General features: G+C 41.4%; 1 protein-coding gene across 1 annotated transcript in view; it reads right to left on the bottom strand.

The window, feature by feature from the left end:
• Positions 1-15,891, bottom strand: part of fgfr1b (fibroblast growth factor receptor 1b) — an 84,356-nt gene that overhangs the window by 24,948 nt on the left and 43,517 nt on the right. The window contains exons 5-9 of the mRNA XM_035390527.1: positions 8,819-8,942; positions 7,830-8,020; positions 5,035-5,179; positions 773-963; positions 513-658 (exon numbers count right to left, since the gene is read on the bottom strand). Coding sequence (XP_035246418.1) covers positions 513-658; positions 773-963; positions 5,035-5,179; positions 7,830-8,020; positions 8,819-8,942 — 797 coding nt within the window. The remainder of the gene's footprint in view (positions 1-512; positions 659-772; positions 964-5,034; positions 5,180-7,829; positions 8,021-8,818; positions 8,943-15,891) is intronic.

The following is a 15,891-nucleotide window of genomic DNA, read 5'->3' as shown; positions in this document are numbered from 1 at the left end:
TTATCATATCACTCGAGTTGAGGAGTTGCAAGATAATTAGCTTGTGATATACACATTGTGATCTGATTCTCTCTCTCTCTATGTCTCACTGTCTCACATCTCATTCTCCTGACCCAATCATTGTGACACACAACTTGGCAAACCTGGCTGAAGACACATTTGCCAAACATGAGTCATTCACAAATTTTAACATACATTGCATAACGATAAAAGATGTTGTTTCCGTTCATTAACAAAAAAATGTTCAACATCTACCATGTTGTAAGTTGTCAAAGACTGCTAATTGAAGTGTTTTTCTTTTTAGTGTGGTTGCCTTTGGTAAATAAAATAGTAAAATAAACAGAGTAATATAAACATAAAATGACTTTGAATTTATTTTTGTTTACAGGTATTTGGTGGGGGGGTTCTGTGGGTTCTGGGGTTCTGGGTGTGGCAGCGGCCAGGGGCCCCCGTGGTAGTACTTTGAAATGGGCCCCCAAATCCTTAGCCCCGCCCCTGCGTGGGGCGCCTACCTGTCCCGGGGTAGCTCCCAGCGAGGGTCCTGAGGCAGCTCGTACTCTGACACTCCAGAAAGCATGGGTGTCCCAGAGGAGGAGAAGTGTGACGGGTGCACCAACATCCCCCCTGAATTTTGGGAGGAGCTGGAGTCCACGGACACCTGGGGAAAAAGGAGCAGCAAGTTACACCTCCAGTCTGTATTATGCATAGGGTGAAGTTACCCTCTTACTGAGACAGATGTACGCAAGCCAAACCTCCAGCTACTTTCTTCTACCTGTCTGTGCAGTGGAATGCTCTTAGCCAGTCTGTGGACAGCTAGCTGGCTGTTGCAGTCAATCTTCTTGGAGGAGCCTGGCATTTTGAGGATGGTGGCGATGGCCACCATCACAGAAATGAAGAAGAATCCTGTGCAGTAAATAAGGGCCTCCAGGTACATCTGGCTGGGCCACGCTGAGGGGGGTGTGGCTGTGTGAGGCCAAAGGGGGATGCAGGGAAAATAAGTAAGCACACATCCACAGAAATCACAGTACATTCGCATTAAAAATGATCACTTTTTGTCAGATACCACACAGATTGGAAACAGAGATGCATTTTCACACAGATACACATACAGTGCCTTCCATAATGTTTGTGACAAAGACATACTTTTTTGTGATTTGGCACTGTACTCCACAATTTTAAATTTGTAATAAAAAATAAAAAATCACATGTTCATTTTCAAATTCTCAGCTTTTATGAAAGGGTATTGTTATACATTTTGGTTTCACCCTGTAGAAATTACAGCATTTATTTGCAGATACCCTCATTTCAGGGCACCATAATGACTGCAACATAATAATTTAATATAAATGAAAATTGTCATGTTTAGTACTTTATTGCACATCATTTACATGCAAAGACCAGACAGGAGAGCACTACAGTAATCAAGCCTGTTAGTAATAAAACCATGCATTATTTTTTCAGTATCAGCCTGAGTGAGAAACGGTCAAACTCTAGCAATATTCCTTAAATGGTAAAAAGATAATTTTTTATTTTTTTGACATTTCTGATGTGTGCCTCCAAATTTAAGTCTGAGTCAATGATGACACCAAGGTTTTTGACCTGGCCCTTGTAACATATCAAGCACATTGTTATTGCGAAGGAATTCATTTAGCTGATTAAAAACCAATTTTTCTAAAATATTACTTAAAAAAGGGAGGTTGGATATGGGCTGGTAGTTACTAAGAACCAAACAATCCATGTTACTTTTTTTGAGAATTGGTTTAACTATTGCAGTTTTGAGTGCCTCAGGAAACGTGCCTGTAAACAGGGAGTGATTGACTAAATCTAATAATTCCTCTGATAAACAGTCAAAAACATTTTTAAAAAAGGTGGTGGGGATGGGGTCAAGAGAGCAAGTAGAGGGTTTCAATCCAAATGCCACTTTTCTAAACATTTCTGCATCCACCAGAATGAAATGATCTAAAGTGCGTTCACAGTGTGCAGCAGTACATTCTAAAATGTTATTATCCGACCTCGTTCGGCTGGTATTCATTCTAATGGTCGTGATCTTATCTCTGAAATAGGCTGAAAATTCATTACATTTAGTATTGGAGAAAAAATCACAGGTGCTTGGGGGAGCGGGATTAATCAGGCTATCAATAGTGGAAAACAGTACTCTTGGATTGTTTTAATTTTTGTTAATGAGTTTAGAGAAATGAGCCCGTCTGGCCTGTCTGATGACCTTGTTATATTCGACTAGATGCTCTCGGAATATATCGTTGTGAACTTGCAGTTTTGTGTTTCTCCATCTACGTTCGGCTTTGCGACAATTTCGTTTTTGTTCATTGACAGTCTCATTTCTCCATGGAGGCTTTCGTTTCGAAGAGAGCTTTTTTAATTTGACAGGTGCAACAGAGTCAAGGGTTGACCGTAATTTTGTATTAAAATCATTTACCAAGTCATCAACAGACGATTGTCGAGTGGGGATGTGCAAGTTATTAATGCATGCGGAAAATTTATCAGCCACTTCAGAAGTAAGATAACGTTTTTTCGCAATGCGCTCAGTATTGCGCAAAGGCATTGGTATACACACAGTAAACTGGATACAATAATGATCAGACAGTGCAACATCCATAACTGATGAAATGTTAACAGTAACCCCCCGCGTAATTACCAAGTCTAAGGTATGGCCACGATTATAGGTTGGGCCACTAACATGTTGTGTAAAACCCAGATCATTCAATAAATGAATAAAATCAATTGCCTTTTTGTCAGTCGCACTGTCAATGTGCATGTTGAAGTCACCAATGATAATGATCTTAACATAACTTGTGTTGGTAATACACAAAAGCTTGGAGAAATCTGTTAAGAAATTGGGGCATTGCTTTGGTAGTCTATACATAGTTATTGCTAGTACGGGAGACTGACATTTCAATACAGAAGCGTGATATTCAAAAGAACTAAAAAGAGTGAAAGAAATGCTCCTACAGTCTAGAACATTAGTGGATATGGAGGCTGACCCTCCGCCCCTCTTTCCCTGTCTAATGCAATGGGAAGAAACATAATTTGGGGGGACGTTTAAATAAGAGCAGCCGGTGCATCAGTATTGAGCCAGGTTTCAGTTAAAAACATACAGTCTAGGTGACGTTCTGTAATTAGGTCATTAACTAAAAAGGTTTTATTAGAGAGGGACCTGATATTTAAGAGTGCCATTCGCAGTTCCTCCGGTCTGCATTGCGCCGAAGAATGCTGCCCAGAGTCAGTTTGTGGAACTAAAATCAGATTACTCACATTATATCCGTGATGTTTAGTGGTATGGAAGTAGTCAGATCGAGAGGAGATAACAGTCTGTATAGCAGCGGGAGGCGTTTCCATTGTCGCAGGTAGTCAGGCAGTGATGCAGCTCTTCATGTTAGCGGAGAGCATCTGTGCACCTCTGTACTTAGGGTGCAGGCCGTCCCATTTAAAGAAGGCAGGGCGCTGCCAGAAAAAGTCATTCGTTTAGTGCGAAAAGTCTGCTGTATTTCCCATATCCACGCTTGTAACATGGGAGAGGACCAGAAATCACCACGCTCTTTCCACTGGCCTGTAAAGTGCTTAGTAAAGTGTTAAAATCCTTCTTCAGGACCTCTGACTGCTGCGCTGAAGTGTCGTTTGAGCCAACGTGTGTGATGATTGTCTTCAAGTTCTGATAATCCGTCAGGAGAGATGGCAGTCGTCGATTAATATCCAAGACCCGGGCACCGGGATGAGAGTGCACAACGGTGGGTCCGAGGGCAGGGTGGGAGATGGACACATCCCGGACGATGGAATCCCCCACTACGATGGTGGCGGTCTCTTTATCCAATTGGGGAGGTGGGGGGCTGAGGGCTTTGAAAAGGTTTGACAATCGGAGCTCCGGGCGAAATGGCAACGACAGTAGGTAATTCCTCCTCCGCTTACCGCCAGCATGCTTCCACTGGGCCTCCGCGACCTGGGGAGTGGAGCAGGAGCTTGCTGGCGGTGCCATAGCAGATGACCCTCTGCCCAGGGCGACCATCTGGTCCAGGGGCGGGAAATGGTCATCGTTCTCAGGCAAGGGAGCCTCCGACATCATCCCCGTGGTGCCTAGCCGAGTTGAGCAGGCTGTGAGACGTCCCGGCAATGTTGTTTCGAAAGCCTCCTGTATCCTGGAGGATTCCTTCACCAGGCTCAGCCGCTCCTCAAGCACCTTATCTCCCGGTAGAGTTGGATAACAGTGGCTTTCAGCTCCAGATTCTCAGTGCATTTACCACACTTAAGAACAGTGATAAAATCCTCATTCTTTACGACTACCACCGTATCACAGGCCTCACATCTCACCATTTTGTTTTCCATAATAAAGGATGTATCCGGTGGGCTCTGTTCGCCGCTGCTCATGGCGGGGGTTGATAATAGTAGCTGCAGGATTTTTTGCTATTTTACAGGGCGGTTTAAAACCTGATTAAAACCGAAAAACTGTAACTAAAACCAGCTGATAAAACAATAAAACGTTAAACTTAAAAGTTTTCGAAAGTAAAACAAAGTAAAAACGATTTTGTACAAACAACGACGAACAAACAAACAAAGCTATTTGGATCCCACTTCCTGTGTTTGCGTCACGTCTTCCTGTTCCTAATTTTATGAACAGTGTTTCTTATATGTATGAAAATACCATTTAATAAAAACTGAGAATCTGCACATAAACCACATGTGAACTGTTTGATTACAAATCTAAAATTGTGGAGTACAGACCAAATCAAGAAAAATATTACTATGTCCAAAACCTTATGCAGGGCACTGCCTTTCATAGCAGGAAATGATATCAGCTGGATGGACACACCCATAGAGTAAAGAAGCAAGCAAGAATGAATAAAATATCTGTTTTAGAGTCATTGTCATCCACAGTCCTATAAAAACTCTTACCGAATAAAACGGCAGGAATGTAGTGTGTGAGAGTGTGTTGGGTTCATTTGGGACACAGGGTGGTAAGAGACTGAAATGAAGGGTAAATATGGGCAGGTGAAAACCACCAGGAGAGGAGAGAATCATCTGTACCTCTGAAAACGGTCAGCCATGCAGAGCGGTGCGAGAAGCCGATGGAGTTTCCCACCAGGCAGGTGTACTCTCCCGCGTCCTCCAATGACACATTCTTCAGCTGCAGCACCTCCATCTCCTTATCTGTGGTGTTAAGGCCAGCGGCCTAGAGAGAATAGCAGGTCAAAGGAGGAAGACCCCACAAGGCCAGCGGCCTGAAGAGAATGGCAGGTCAAAGGAGGAAGACCCCACAATATACCCAAAGATGGGGGCAAATATAATGAGGTTAAAAAAGGAAACTTTGAGGGTAGGGTGATGTGAGGGCCAAGAAGGAGAACAGCTCCAATTTCCCATGTACGCAGATATTATTTACCCTCATAATCCAACCCTGCATCCCCTTGCTTGTTTACATAGTCATGAAAAATCTGAGAACACAAGACTTAGAATTGTTTGTTTTTGAATATGTGTCCATATGTATTGGTAAATGGTAACATGGTAAATGGACTGCATTTATATAGCGCTTTTATCCAAAGCGCTTTACAATTGATGCCTCTCAATCACCCATTCACACACACACTCACACACCAACGGAGAAAAGCTGCTATGGAAGATACCAATCACCTCGTTGGGAGAAATTAGGGGTTAGGTGTCTTGCTCAGGGACACTTCGACACACCCAGGGCGGGGGATCGAACCGGCAACCCTCCGACTGCCAGATAACCGCTCTTACCTCCAGAGCTATGTCGCCCCATATGGTATATGGTATGTATGTATGACTGCATATGTGTGCCTAAAATCACCAATAGGGAGGTCTCCCTATATACATGCAACCCATGGGTGGTGCCCAGGGTATTTTATCGGGCACCAAATACCTCAGTACATCTACACCTAAACATCCCAAGACCGCACTATGACAACCCTACACAAGAAGAAGTCCTACAAACAAGAACACCATTGGATTGAATTGAATGGTTGACCCATCACAATGGGGGTGGGGCTACATGATTCATCCTGACCCAGCATGCAGCAGAGGTATGAGGCTGCATGGAGCTCACAGTAGCAGAGCCTTGCGAACTCTAGGCAGGGCTTAGCCAAAGCTACAGTGGGTTCCCATGGTACCACCGTCACCTGGGGCGTCTGCCCCAGTAATATTTGTGTAAAATCCCTTGCTGCGCACACACTGCGTGATGAAGCTTTTTAAAGCTGTGCTTAACAAACAATGACCTATATGTTATATAGCCATAACAGGCTTTTATAAAATGTATGTAAAAAAACAGTAAAATCAAGTTTCAAACATAGGCAAATGTTTTTATAAATAAAAAAACAGTTACTCATCCTTACTCTGACCTGCAGAGTATGAACTGCATAAACTCCACCACCACCCCTACCTGAGGGACACTGAAGTCAATTATAAACTGAAAAAAAAAAGTTTTTTTAATTCAGAAAATAGTTCCTCATCTTCATTATGAATTACTGTATGCCATGAACTCCTAATTAAATGAAAACTACAGAATGCAAGGCTAATATGTTTTGTTGTTTTTTGTGCATGACTGACCGTATGTTTGTTAGCCTGAGTGACTACCGTCTTCCTATTGGTCTCCCTTGCCATGTATGTGTCTGTCAGACCTCTACTCTGAGGAAGTCTGCCGCAGGTTCAGTGTAAATGACTTGCATAACACCATCCAGCAAATTTTCATCAAACCACAGTAGTGTAGGTTCTGTTCATCCATCTTGATTCAACACTACAGCCTCACTTCACATTCACATGATCATGGTTGGAAAGACTGTTGATCAAATGGTGATTGCAGTATGCAACTTCCTATACCGAGGCCATTATAAACGCACTCTCTTCAATGCTTTTCTCTATTCTCTGCTTGCCAGGCTGCCTAGAGGACGTGCACCAAGACACACCTAAGAACACCTAAGCCTAACCCCTCGGAGAAAGAGATAAATACATGGAGAGACACAAGTTCTCTCTCAGGCCACGAGTAGCAGTTTCTAACTCTGAGTCAATGTGTTATTTTAGCATAGTTAACGAAACTGCATCCACCAAGGAATCAGTTTATTTACTAGCTACACTTTGCTACCATTCGACAACACAGCAACAAGTAAACAGCCAACTACATGTAAGTAGCCTACATTAGTATTATCTTCCTGCCTTCCCACCTTCCTACTGTGAATCCGCACAGTTTACAGGAACAGCTCGCCAGCAGTAAGACTCACAACCACCCAGGCATTAGCTTAACAAGCTTCTGTTTGTTCTTTATTTTCAATGGCTGTCTAACCCTTTAGATGTACATTAGCCATCAATACATGCCATTTTCCTTGTTCCTAGGCCATGTTAGCATCACTGTCTCAAGCCTGGTTTGTACTTCCATCCATCACAACATCCTTTGTTCTCTCCTGCACCATATGTACTGGTGAACACATGTATGTACAGTATATCCCCTACACTACCTGTGGTGCTTACATATGAGGACTGTTAAGACGTGCTTTAATTATCTACACTGTTCTCAAATATATATGTAACAACTAACAACTGGATCACAGGGGTAGATTCAGCTATGGTCAGTAGGTGAATTTTGAACATGCATGCAAATACATTCACTCACACACATTGACCTCTGCTCACATGAGCACGTATACAGGTAGCAGGTCATCAGACACATATATTAATAAAGAAAACTGTCTTTCTGAGAGCAATGTTGGTTGAATGTTGTTTTGTGGAGTACACAACTTTAAAGCACGAGGGTGTTTATGGGGTCACATGGGTGTCATATTAAGGTCATACAAGAAACGGGTTACATGATGTAATACCTTAAGCACACGGACGTACGGCAGACCATCTGGCCCCACTCGGCTGCCATTGACCTCAATGTGTTTCAGCCACTGGATTTGAGGTTGGGGGTCACTGAAGACCTTGCACACAAACTCCACGTCACTGCCTAGCACCACCGTGCGATTGGCTGGCAGCCCGGCCTGGAGGATGGGCCTGTGGGGAGAGCGATCTGCACGTGCAGAAGAAAGGTGAAGTCTCACCATGGGGAATACAGGGAAGCACACAGATAGTCAGACAGGGAGAGGCAGAGTCACACTAAGGAAAGTACAGGAAAGCACACAGATAGTCAGACAGGGAGATGCGGAGTCACACTAAGAAGAGTACAGGTAAGTACACAGATAGTCAGACAGGGAGAGGCAGAGTCACACTAAGGGGAGTACAGGGAAGCACACAGATAGTCAGACACGGAGTGGCAGAGTTACACTAAGAGTACAAGGAAGCACACAGATAGTCAGACAGGGAGATGCGGAGTCACACTAAGAAGAGTACAGGTAAGTACACAGATAGTCAGACAGGGAGATGCGGAGTCACACTAAGAAGAGTACAGGTAAGTACACAGATAGTCAGACAGGGAGAGGCAGAGTCACACTAAGGGGAGTACAGGGAAGCACACAGATAGTCAGACACGGAGTGGCAGAGTTACACTAAGAGTACAACGAAGCACACAGATAGTCAGACAGGGAGAGGCGGAGTCACACTAAGGGGAACTTTTATTCGCCAGGTCAGAATTAGGCAGGAAACGTCACCTCAGATCACAGCGGTTACACCAGTGAATTTCCAGAGAGAGTAAGAATGAGTCAGCATCAAGTAATATTATATTAATGCAGTAATAAACATAATTTTGGTTGGATAAACTTCACAGTGATGTAGAATACATTTAATGATATAGTACTTCACAGCAAGCTAGCAGCAATGATTAAGCTCATATGTGGTGCCCATAAAGAAGTAGAGAGGAGCTAAGACCGACCCACAACATCCAGCTGGTAGGTGTGGCTGATGCTGCCATGTTCATTCTCCACTACACAGGTGTAATTTCCTTTGTCTGAGGGAACAACTGAATCCATAATTATGGTCCACATGTGCTCTCGAACCTGAGACACAACAGGGACAGGGAGTGGAGAAGGGAGAGAGAAAATCAGTGAGAGACATTACAAAAGAGCAGAGGAAAATTATTGAAAGAGGATAAATACTCCAGCCCCAAGTTGCTTGCTATGTGGGTGAGTATCAGAGATAGAGAAACCAAGATAAAAAAATAATTGGATAGGGTGAAAACAGAGTTTTCAATTCATGGATAACATACTCTTAGTATTCTTTCACACATTAGGGACAAAAAAAACCTATTAACGAACTGCACGGCCACAACCACCTGGTCGTGTGGAGGAGAGGAAACGAGTCCAACTTGACCTAAGTGCTGCCTTTGATACTACAGACCACCATATTCTGCTCTGCAGGCTACAGAAATAAGTTGGTCTCACTGGCCAACTCTTTCTGTGCATTGTTAGGTGTGTATTTCACTAGCTACTTCCCCAGTTTGATAAACACATTGATTCTCCGGTGGTGAAGAATGCCTATGAATACAGATAAGATTTCATCCTCAATATGCAAGTATTATTGCTCAAAATATTTAGGTTATATACGTAATTTTTTAAATGTAGGGTCTTTAAATGGGTTAGCGCTATTTTATAATAAGGATATTTCATACTGTTCATTGGTAGCTGTTGTGTTTATGTTTCATGCACTGGATTTGACGTGAAGCTGGAACATCGACAAAATATCTTGGTAGATTGTGGAATATAGTTTTAATGTTGTCTCATCCACATGCAACAAAACATTACATGGTGTAGGGTACAGAACTAGAAATACCGCCACACGGTTGTACGCCAACCAGTATAAGATAAGATAAGATATACTTTTATTGAACTCCATGGGGTAATTTGTCCTCTGCATTTGACCCATCCTAGTTACTTAGGAGCAGTGGGCAGCCACAGTACAGCGCCCGGGGACCAACCCCAGTTCTGAGGCCAGTGCCTTGGTCAATGGCAACTGCAGGAACGCACCTAACATGCAATGCTTTGAGTAGCCAGTAGCCAGTCTAGCTTGCTAATCATTGTTAATCTTTCCCCTTGCCTCAGCTTTGTTGTTCTTGTTCTGCTGTATGTCTATGAGTGTGTAAGTTCATTGAGAGAAACAAAAAACAGAGTCAAATTCCTTGTGTTGTGTATGTGTTCACGTGCTTGGCCAATAAATGCCAAGTATGTTCACAATCTCCCCTTCTGTTCCTGAGTTATGGTGTTGAATAATGGCCAGAAAAGTGTTTTTGCAGAACATTATGATGTCACAGTGAAGTTGACCTTTGACTGTTTGGATATAAAATGTCATCACTTCATCATTTTATCTTATTAGACATTTGTGTGAAACTTTGTCATAATTAGCGTATGAATTATTGAGTTCTGGCCAAAAATGTGTTTTGTGAGGCCACAGTGACCTTGACCTTTGACCACCAAAATCTAATCAGTTCATCCTTAAGTCCAAGTGGACGTTTGTGCCAAATTTGAAGAAATTCCCTCAAGGCGTTCCTGAGATATCTTGTTCATGAGAATCAGGACGGACAGACAGACAACCCGAAAACATAATGCCTCCGGCCACAGCTGTGCCGTCGCGAATGCATAAAAAACATAACGATTACACATTTAAGTACGTGTACCCCAATGTGTCACAATGTTTTTGCATTCTTTTAAAATCTGTTATCAATGTTTCAGCTTAAACCATCATAAGGGGCAAATTTACATGTTTTATAATAAACAAAAAGCATTTTATTCATTTTTGGAGAGATTTTGGATATGTTTCTGGACCCCTAAATATTTTAGACCACTGTACTGATGGACAAATAGTAATTCCCACTTGAAAATGATGCAAAAGTGACTTTCTTGAGTCAAAACAGATTTGTAGTGCAATGCATGATTAAGTTGTGATTTACAGCAATGCATAATTTAGATATTTTGGCTAGACTTGAAGACACTAAGGGACACCAGGGTACACTGCTTACTTTTTGCTTCATAGATGTTTAGTAGTTCTGCATATCACCCTTAGTTTTGGCGCACTTGTGGTAAAGAAGTTTATGATCCAGGACATGTATAGTTTAACCTGCTCAATATATACAGTTTGCTGTGAAATCTCAGTATTTCACAGAAAACTAAAAGGTTCATTTCTTCTTTTTGCCAAGATAATTGCATTTGTGGCACTTTATTTCATCCTAAATTAAGAATATAAACAAATCAAAGTTTCTATTGTAAATGGTAGAAAATATCTTGCTTCATTTAAGTCATTTTCCAAGTCTCTGTCATGCTCACACCTGGAGTTATAAAGCCTCAAATAGAGCACCCCCTAAATGGGCAAGAATTGGCCAGATTTGGCATCTGCGCAAAGGGGTTAAGCCACATCTTTGGTGGAAAAAGCTGTAGCTTGAAAATGACATGTGAATGACACGGTGATGTAAATGATATATATGGTGTAATTTCCTGATACAAACATAGGAGAGGCAAAAATAGTGCTTTGCTATTTATGTAAAAAGAAATGTATGGTAACATGAAGTGTGTGGAGTTGTGAAAAACTGAGTTTGAATATATTTAGCCTAGGTGTATACAGGGGTTAAATTGGGATTTGGGAGGTGGGTGGACCCTGAGATCCAGTGGGAGGTTGGTGAAAAAAGTACAAACCAATGAATGTCTCAGCTCAAAATAGCTGTATCTTTAATGTATTGTGCACATAATTGTAATTAAGGAAAACAATGTTTTAAAAGAATGTATACTATTGATACAAGCTTAAGTTTATTGAGTGTCATTAATGCTGAGAATTTTTTTTACCCACAAAAATAATCGGTCATCCTCTTCTTTTGTCCTCCCTTTCTTCCTCCTTTTCAGTGGCGACTGGTGAGCTGAAAATTAGTGGGGCGCAAAACTTTCCTTTAAAGTTACAATCTCCGTTACAAGATTTCCATTTCGTTCTCTTTGGCGGTACAAATGGCGAAAAGCAGTAATTGCAGGTATGTTTTTGGACCTCACTTCCCAGAGATCCAACCGGATCCAACCAGTGTGTTACATCAGTCAGTTGGCACCTGGGCCACGCCAACTATAACACTTACTATTTACTGAATAAAAAATGGTTGCTATAAAAGTAACGTTACATACATACTCATTCATTGCCTAACATTAGGCTAACTTAAGCTGTCTTTACACTGCCGAGCCGGGTTAAAATGCTGTAGCAGACCTGGGGTAGAATTAGTGATGATCAATTTCCACAGACGTTCTTTATCCACCTTTTGCCCGGTATGAACATCTTTACAGTGCAGAGAAGAATCTGCGGGATTCACTGTGGCTCGTGCAATTATGTATCTCGTGCACAATAAACATTTTCTTGTCAATGATTGTTGTGATATTTTTGAAACCCTGCCTTGTTGTTACCCCTGGTGTTTCTGGTTTTGCTAGCTAAACTGTTCGAGAATAAAGCTGTACTGGGTGTTAAATTAGCAATCAGAACAAGAAGAATAAAACAAAAATAAAGGAGATTTCATCAAAAAAGGGCATCAAGGCTGAAGGAACATATGAGGAAGCGTAATAAAATAATAACAACGCGAACAATTACTGCCGTATTTTTTTTATTTAGTTTTCTCCGGCTTGACACTGAAATCAGACCGGCTCTGCTCCACCTATACCCGGGGTTAATGCTCTGTGTAAGGACGGCTTTATTCTGATCATTATAATATATTGATGAACTTGATGGCAATGTAAATAACGTTAATGTTAAGGCCCGTTCAGACGATTCGCAACGAGACGAAACGGTTTTAGAATGTTGCAGAGAAAATTGCAGCGGTGTGAAATGGTTAGTTGCAGAGCATCTGAAGCCTTTGCCTGGGGTTTCAAAAGACCCACCTTGTCAAATCGCCAAGTGCAAGAACGTTTACAATCAGACGTCTTGGAATTTTGCAAGTTGCATCCAGTCTCGTTGCGAATCATTGATCTGAACCTTTAGTTAGCTACATTGCACCGTTGCAACAAGGTAGGTAGCATTGCATTCGAGAGACGTTTCGCAAGATCGGTACCAGTCGTTAGCGTTAGCTAGCGTTTTTTCAAATTGTTAGCTGACATTAGATTTAATTACATTAGCTAGCTAGCTAGCTAACGCAACGTTACCTGATATGGGAGATGGGTACTGTACGCAACTTTGTCTAAACTAATGTTCGCTTTCTTGACATGGTCCGGTAGCTAGCATTAGCTGTGCAAATAGCTAGGCTATGTAATTTAGTAACGTTATATTGTCATCATATGTAATACAAAATCTACATCAACAAATATTATGACCTCTCATGTTTCACAAAAACCTTTTAGGGTTCCATAACCCCCCCCCCCCCCCCCCCCTTTTCTGTTATCGTAACGCTAGCAGACACCGGAAAAAAACAGTACGCCGCTCACACACAAGTGAGTTGAAGAGCAAGCTTGTTGCGTTAGCTCCGTCTACCCTCTCTGGCGGACCAACCACTGATGGGTGATGGAAAACGCGTCACTAACTATGCGCCGCTTGTGATTTTTTCCCGGGAACGTCGCCACAGACACCCAGTTCTTTAATCATAAATTATTATAATAAAAATAATATAAATTAATATAATAATAGGCTCAATCACCACATTGTGTTACCTAATTTGGCGATAGATAGTGACTTAACAGACATTTATTTTAATGAAAATCTTCAAGATTATTACTTTAAACTAATCATTGATCTCAAACTGTTTTAATTAATTTTCAGTGATTAACAAGCATGAAAACGATCAGACTAAGCAATTGGAAAGGGACAAACAGCTTCTTCGCACTGTGTTAGGGAGATTAAATGATAAATGCGGTTTAGAAAAATCAGTTTTAATCACTAAGCAGTGGCGGAATCTTCCCCTGATTTTACTTGAGTATCAATGCAATTAATCCACAAATTAGGCTACTCAATAGCATTACTATCATATATAGCCAGCTCTCCCCAAATAGGCAGTTTTAGCGAGTAGCCTAGGCCTTATAGCCTACACTTATTTTCATCTGCAGTACGAAATTGTGCACATGTTTAATCAACATTATTTGTGGATACATGCACTTTCTTTCTGCGCACTCGTATTCATGGCAAATATCTGCAATGAGTGAATTGTGAAGTGCAGGTATTGTTTTTGCTGGTTATTCTGAAAGCTAACATGGTAGATAACAGACTGGTGTATCTTGTTTGTTAAGTGTAGACTACTTGCTGATTAAAATTAATTTTCAACGGATAAATTCAATTGATGATTTAATCCCCCTAACATGGTATGAAGATGCTGTGTTAGGCTACTTGTCATTAATTAGTCCAATCATTGGCACGCTTGATAATAAAGGAAAATTACTAATGAAAACAGGTTGAGATCAATGATTAGTTTAAAGGAAAGTTTTGCGCCCCACCTATTTTCAGCTCACCAGTCGCCACTGAAACGTTATGTATGTGGGAAATATTCAATCCTAGCTTAGCTGCTGGACCAGCAACCTGATTTTGCTCAAGCAATCAAAGTTGCCCTTAATAATAGCCGGCGTTCGTGGGGACTGTTTATTCATCTCTCTTTAAAATGTTGCATAGATGAAATTACATGTTAATGAAATTACCTACCTCATCTGCTTCCAAACAATCAAGACAATCAACGATATTTTTCTTTCTGTGCCTGTCTATATAAACGACTGTTCCTTCTGAGTTTTTTTTCTTCAGAATTTTGATTGGTTGAGCAAGTAACTGGCTAGAGGGAGCACGTGGACTGGAGCATACGAAAAATGGACTGGATTGTCATAGTTATTTGTAAAACTGCCGGTCAAAATTATTTATTTATTTACCAAAGGTGGGTGGACGCCACCCCCAATGTAAACCCTGGGTTAATGTAAACTTTTGACTTCAACTGTACATGTGTCAAAGGTGAAAGTAAAGAGAAGACTACACCAGCATAACCTTAGAGGGTTCACTGTAAGCCTCAAGAACAGAAGCCTGCAAAAGCACTCTGAAAGACTGTAGAGTTCTACTCTTATGGAAAGCTGAGATGAGTATTAACCTCTACCAAAGCGATGGAAAGAGGAAGGTCCAGAGAAAGAAAGGAACTGGTCGACTGCCGCATGAGAGTCTCTATTTGCGTTGTGTGCAGTACTCACGAACCGGCTGATCATATACTTGTGCAGCATGCACAGGCCACGTAATTAGAGTTTATTATTGACCTTTATAGTTCTAGAGAAAGCGATTAGCTTGTGCCTACACATCCAGTAAACCGGAATAATCGAAAACAGAGCTAACCAGAGACTGCGTCTAAAAGCTTATGTATAGCTAACAACATCCCATTTCACTAGTAAAAGAGCTAGCTAATGTTAGCTAAGGTAACATAGACATGACACTAGGCTAACTGACCGTGGTTTTCTAATTAGGCTATTTGTACACATGTAGTCCCCACCAGACAATATTGTCCAGTCTGAGTTTAACTGACCATTAATTTGTACAGAACTCTATCAATTACCCTCCAGTCTGTGATATTACTTAGCTAGCTGGCTACAACCAAACAACTGGCAATTCTGCAACAATACAGTAATGTGTGGGCATGCTTGTTAGCTATCATGAGGACCGTTTGCTATAGAGTAACTAATATAAGACAGTTCATGCTATTTTATACTTCTGTGTAGTCTGCACAGTTCCCATAATTTATTTAAATAAACATGCTTTATTTTGTGTTATTGTATTAGTGCTCCAGTATCATTAATTAACTGGAATGTTGCTAGCTAAACATAAGCTTTCAGACGAAGCCTCTACCTGATAACTGATCATTTTAGGTACTGCCCAATATGTATTAACTTAGCAAACGATGTTAAGCAGCAGAAACTTTGTCATAGTACAGTAGCTCTCATGAGTCACTCACAAGACATCTGTCCAGTTTGCAACAGGTTCTCCTCACACTACGACTTCCTCTATTGGCATTGCCCGTTGTTTTTTGGACATCCTTTCCTGTTC

This window comes from Anguilla anguilla, chromosome 14, assembly GCF_013347855.1.
Source record: "Anguilla anguilla isolate fAngAng1 chromosome 14, fAngAng1.pri, whole genome shotgun sequence".
Taxonomy (NCBI): Eukaryota; Metazoa; Chordata; class Actinopteri; order Anguilliformes; family Anguillidae; genus Anguilla; species Anguilla anguilla.
Note: the sequence above shows the minus strand (reverse complement) of the source record. Positions and strands in the feature narration are given on the sequence as shown.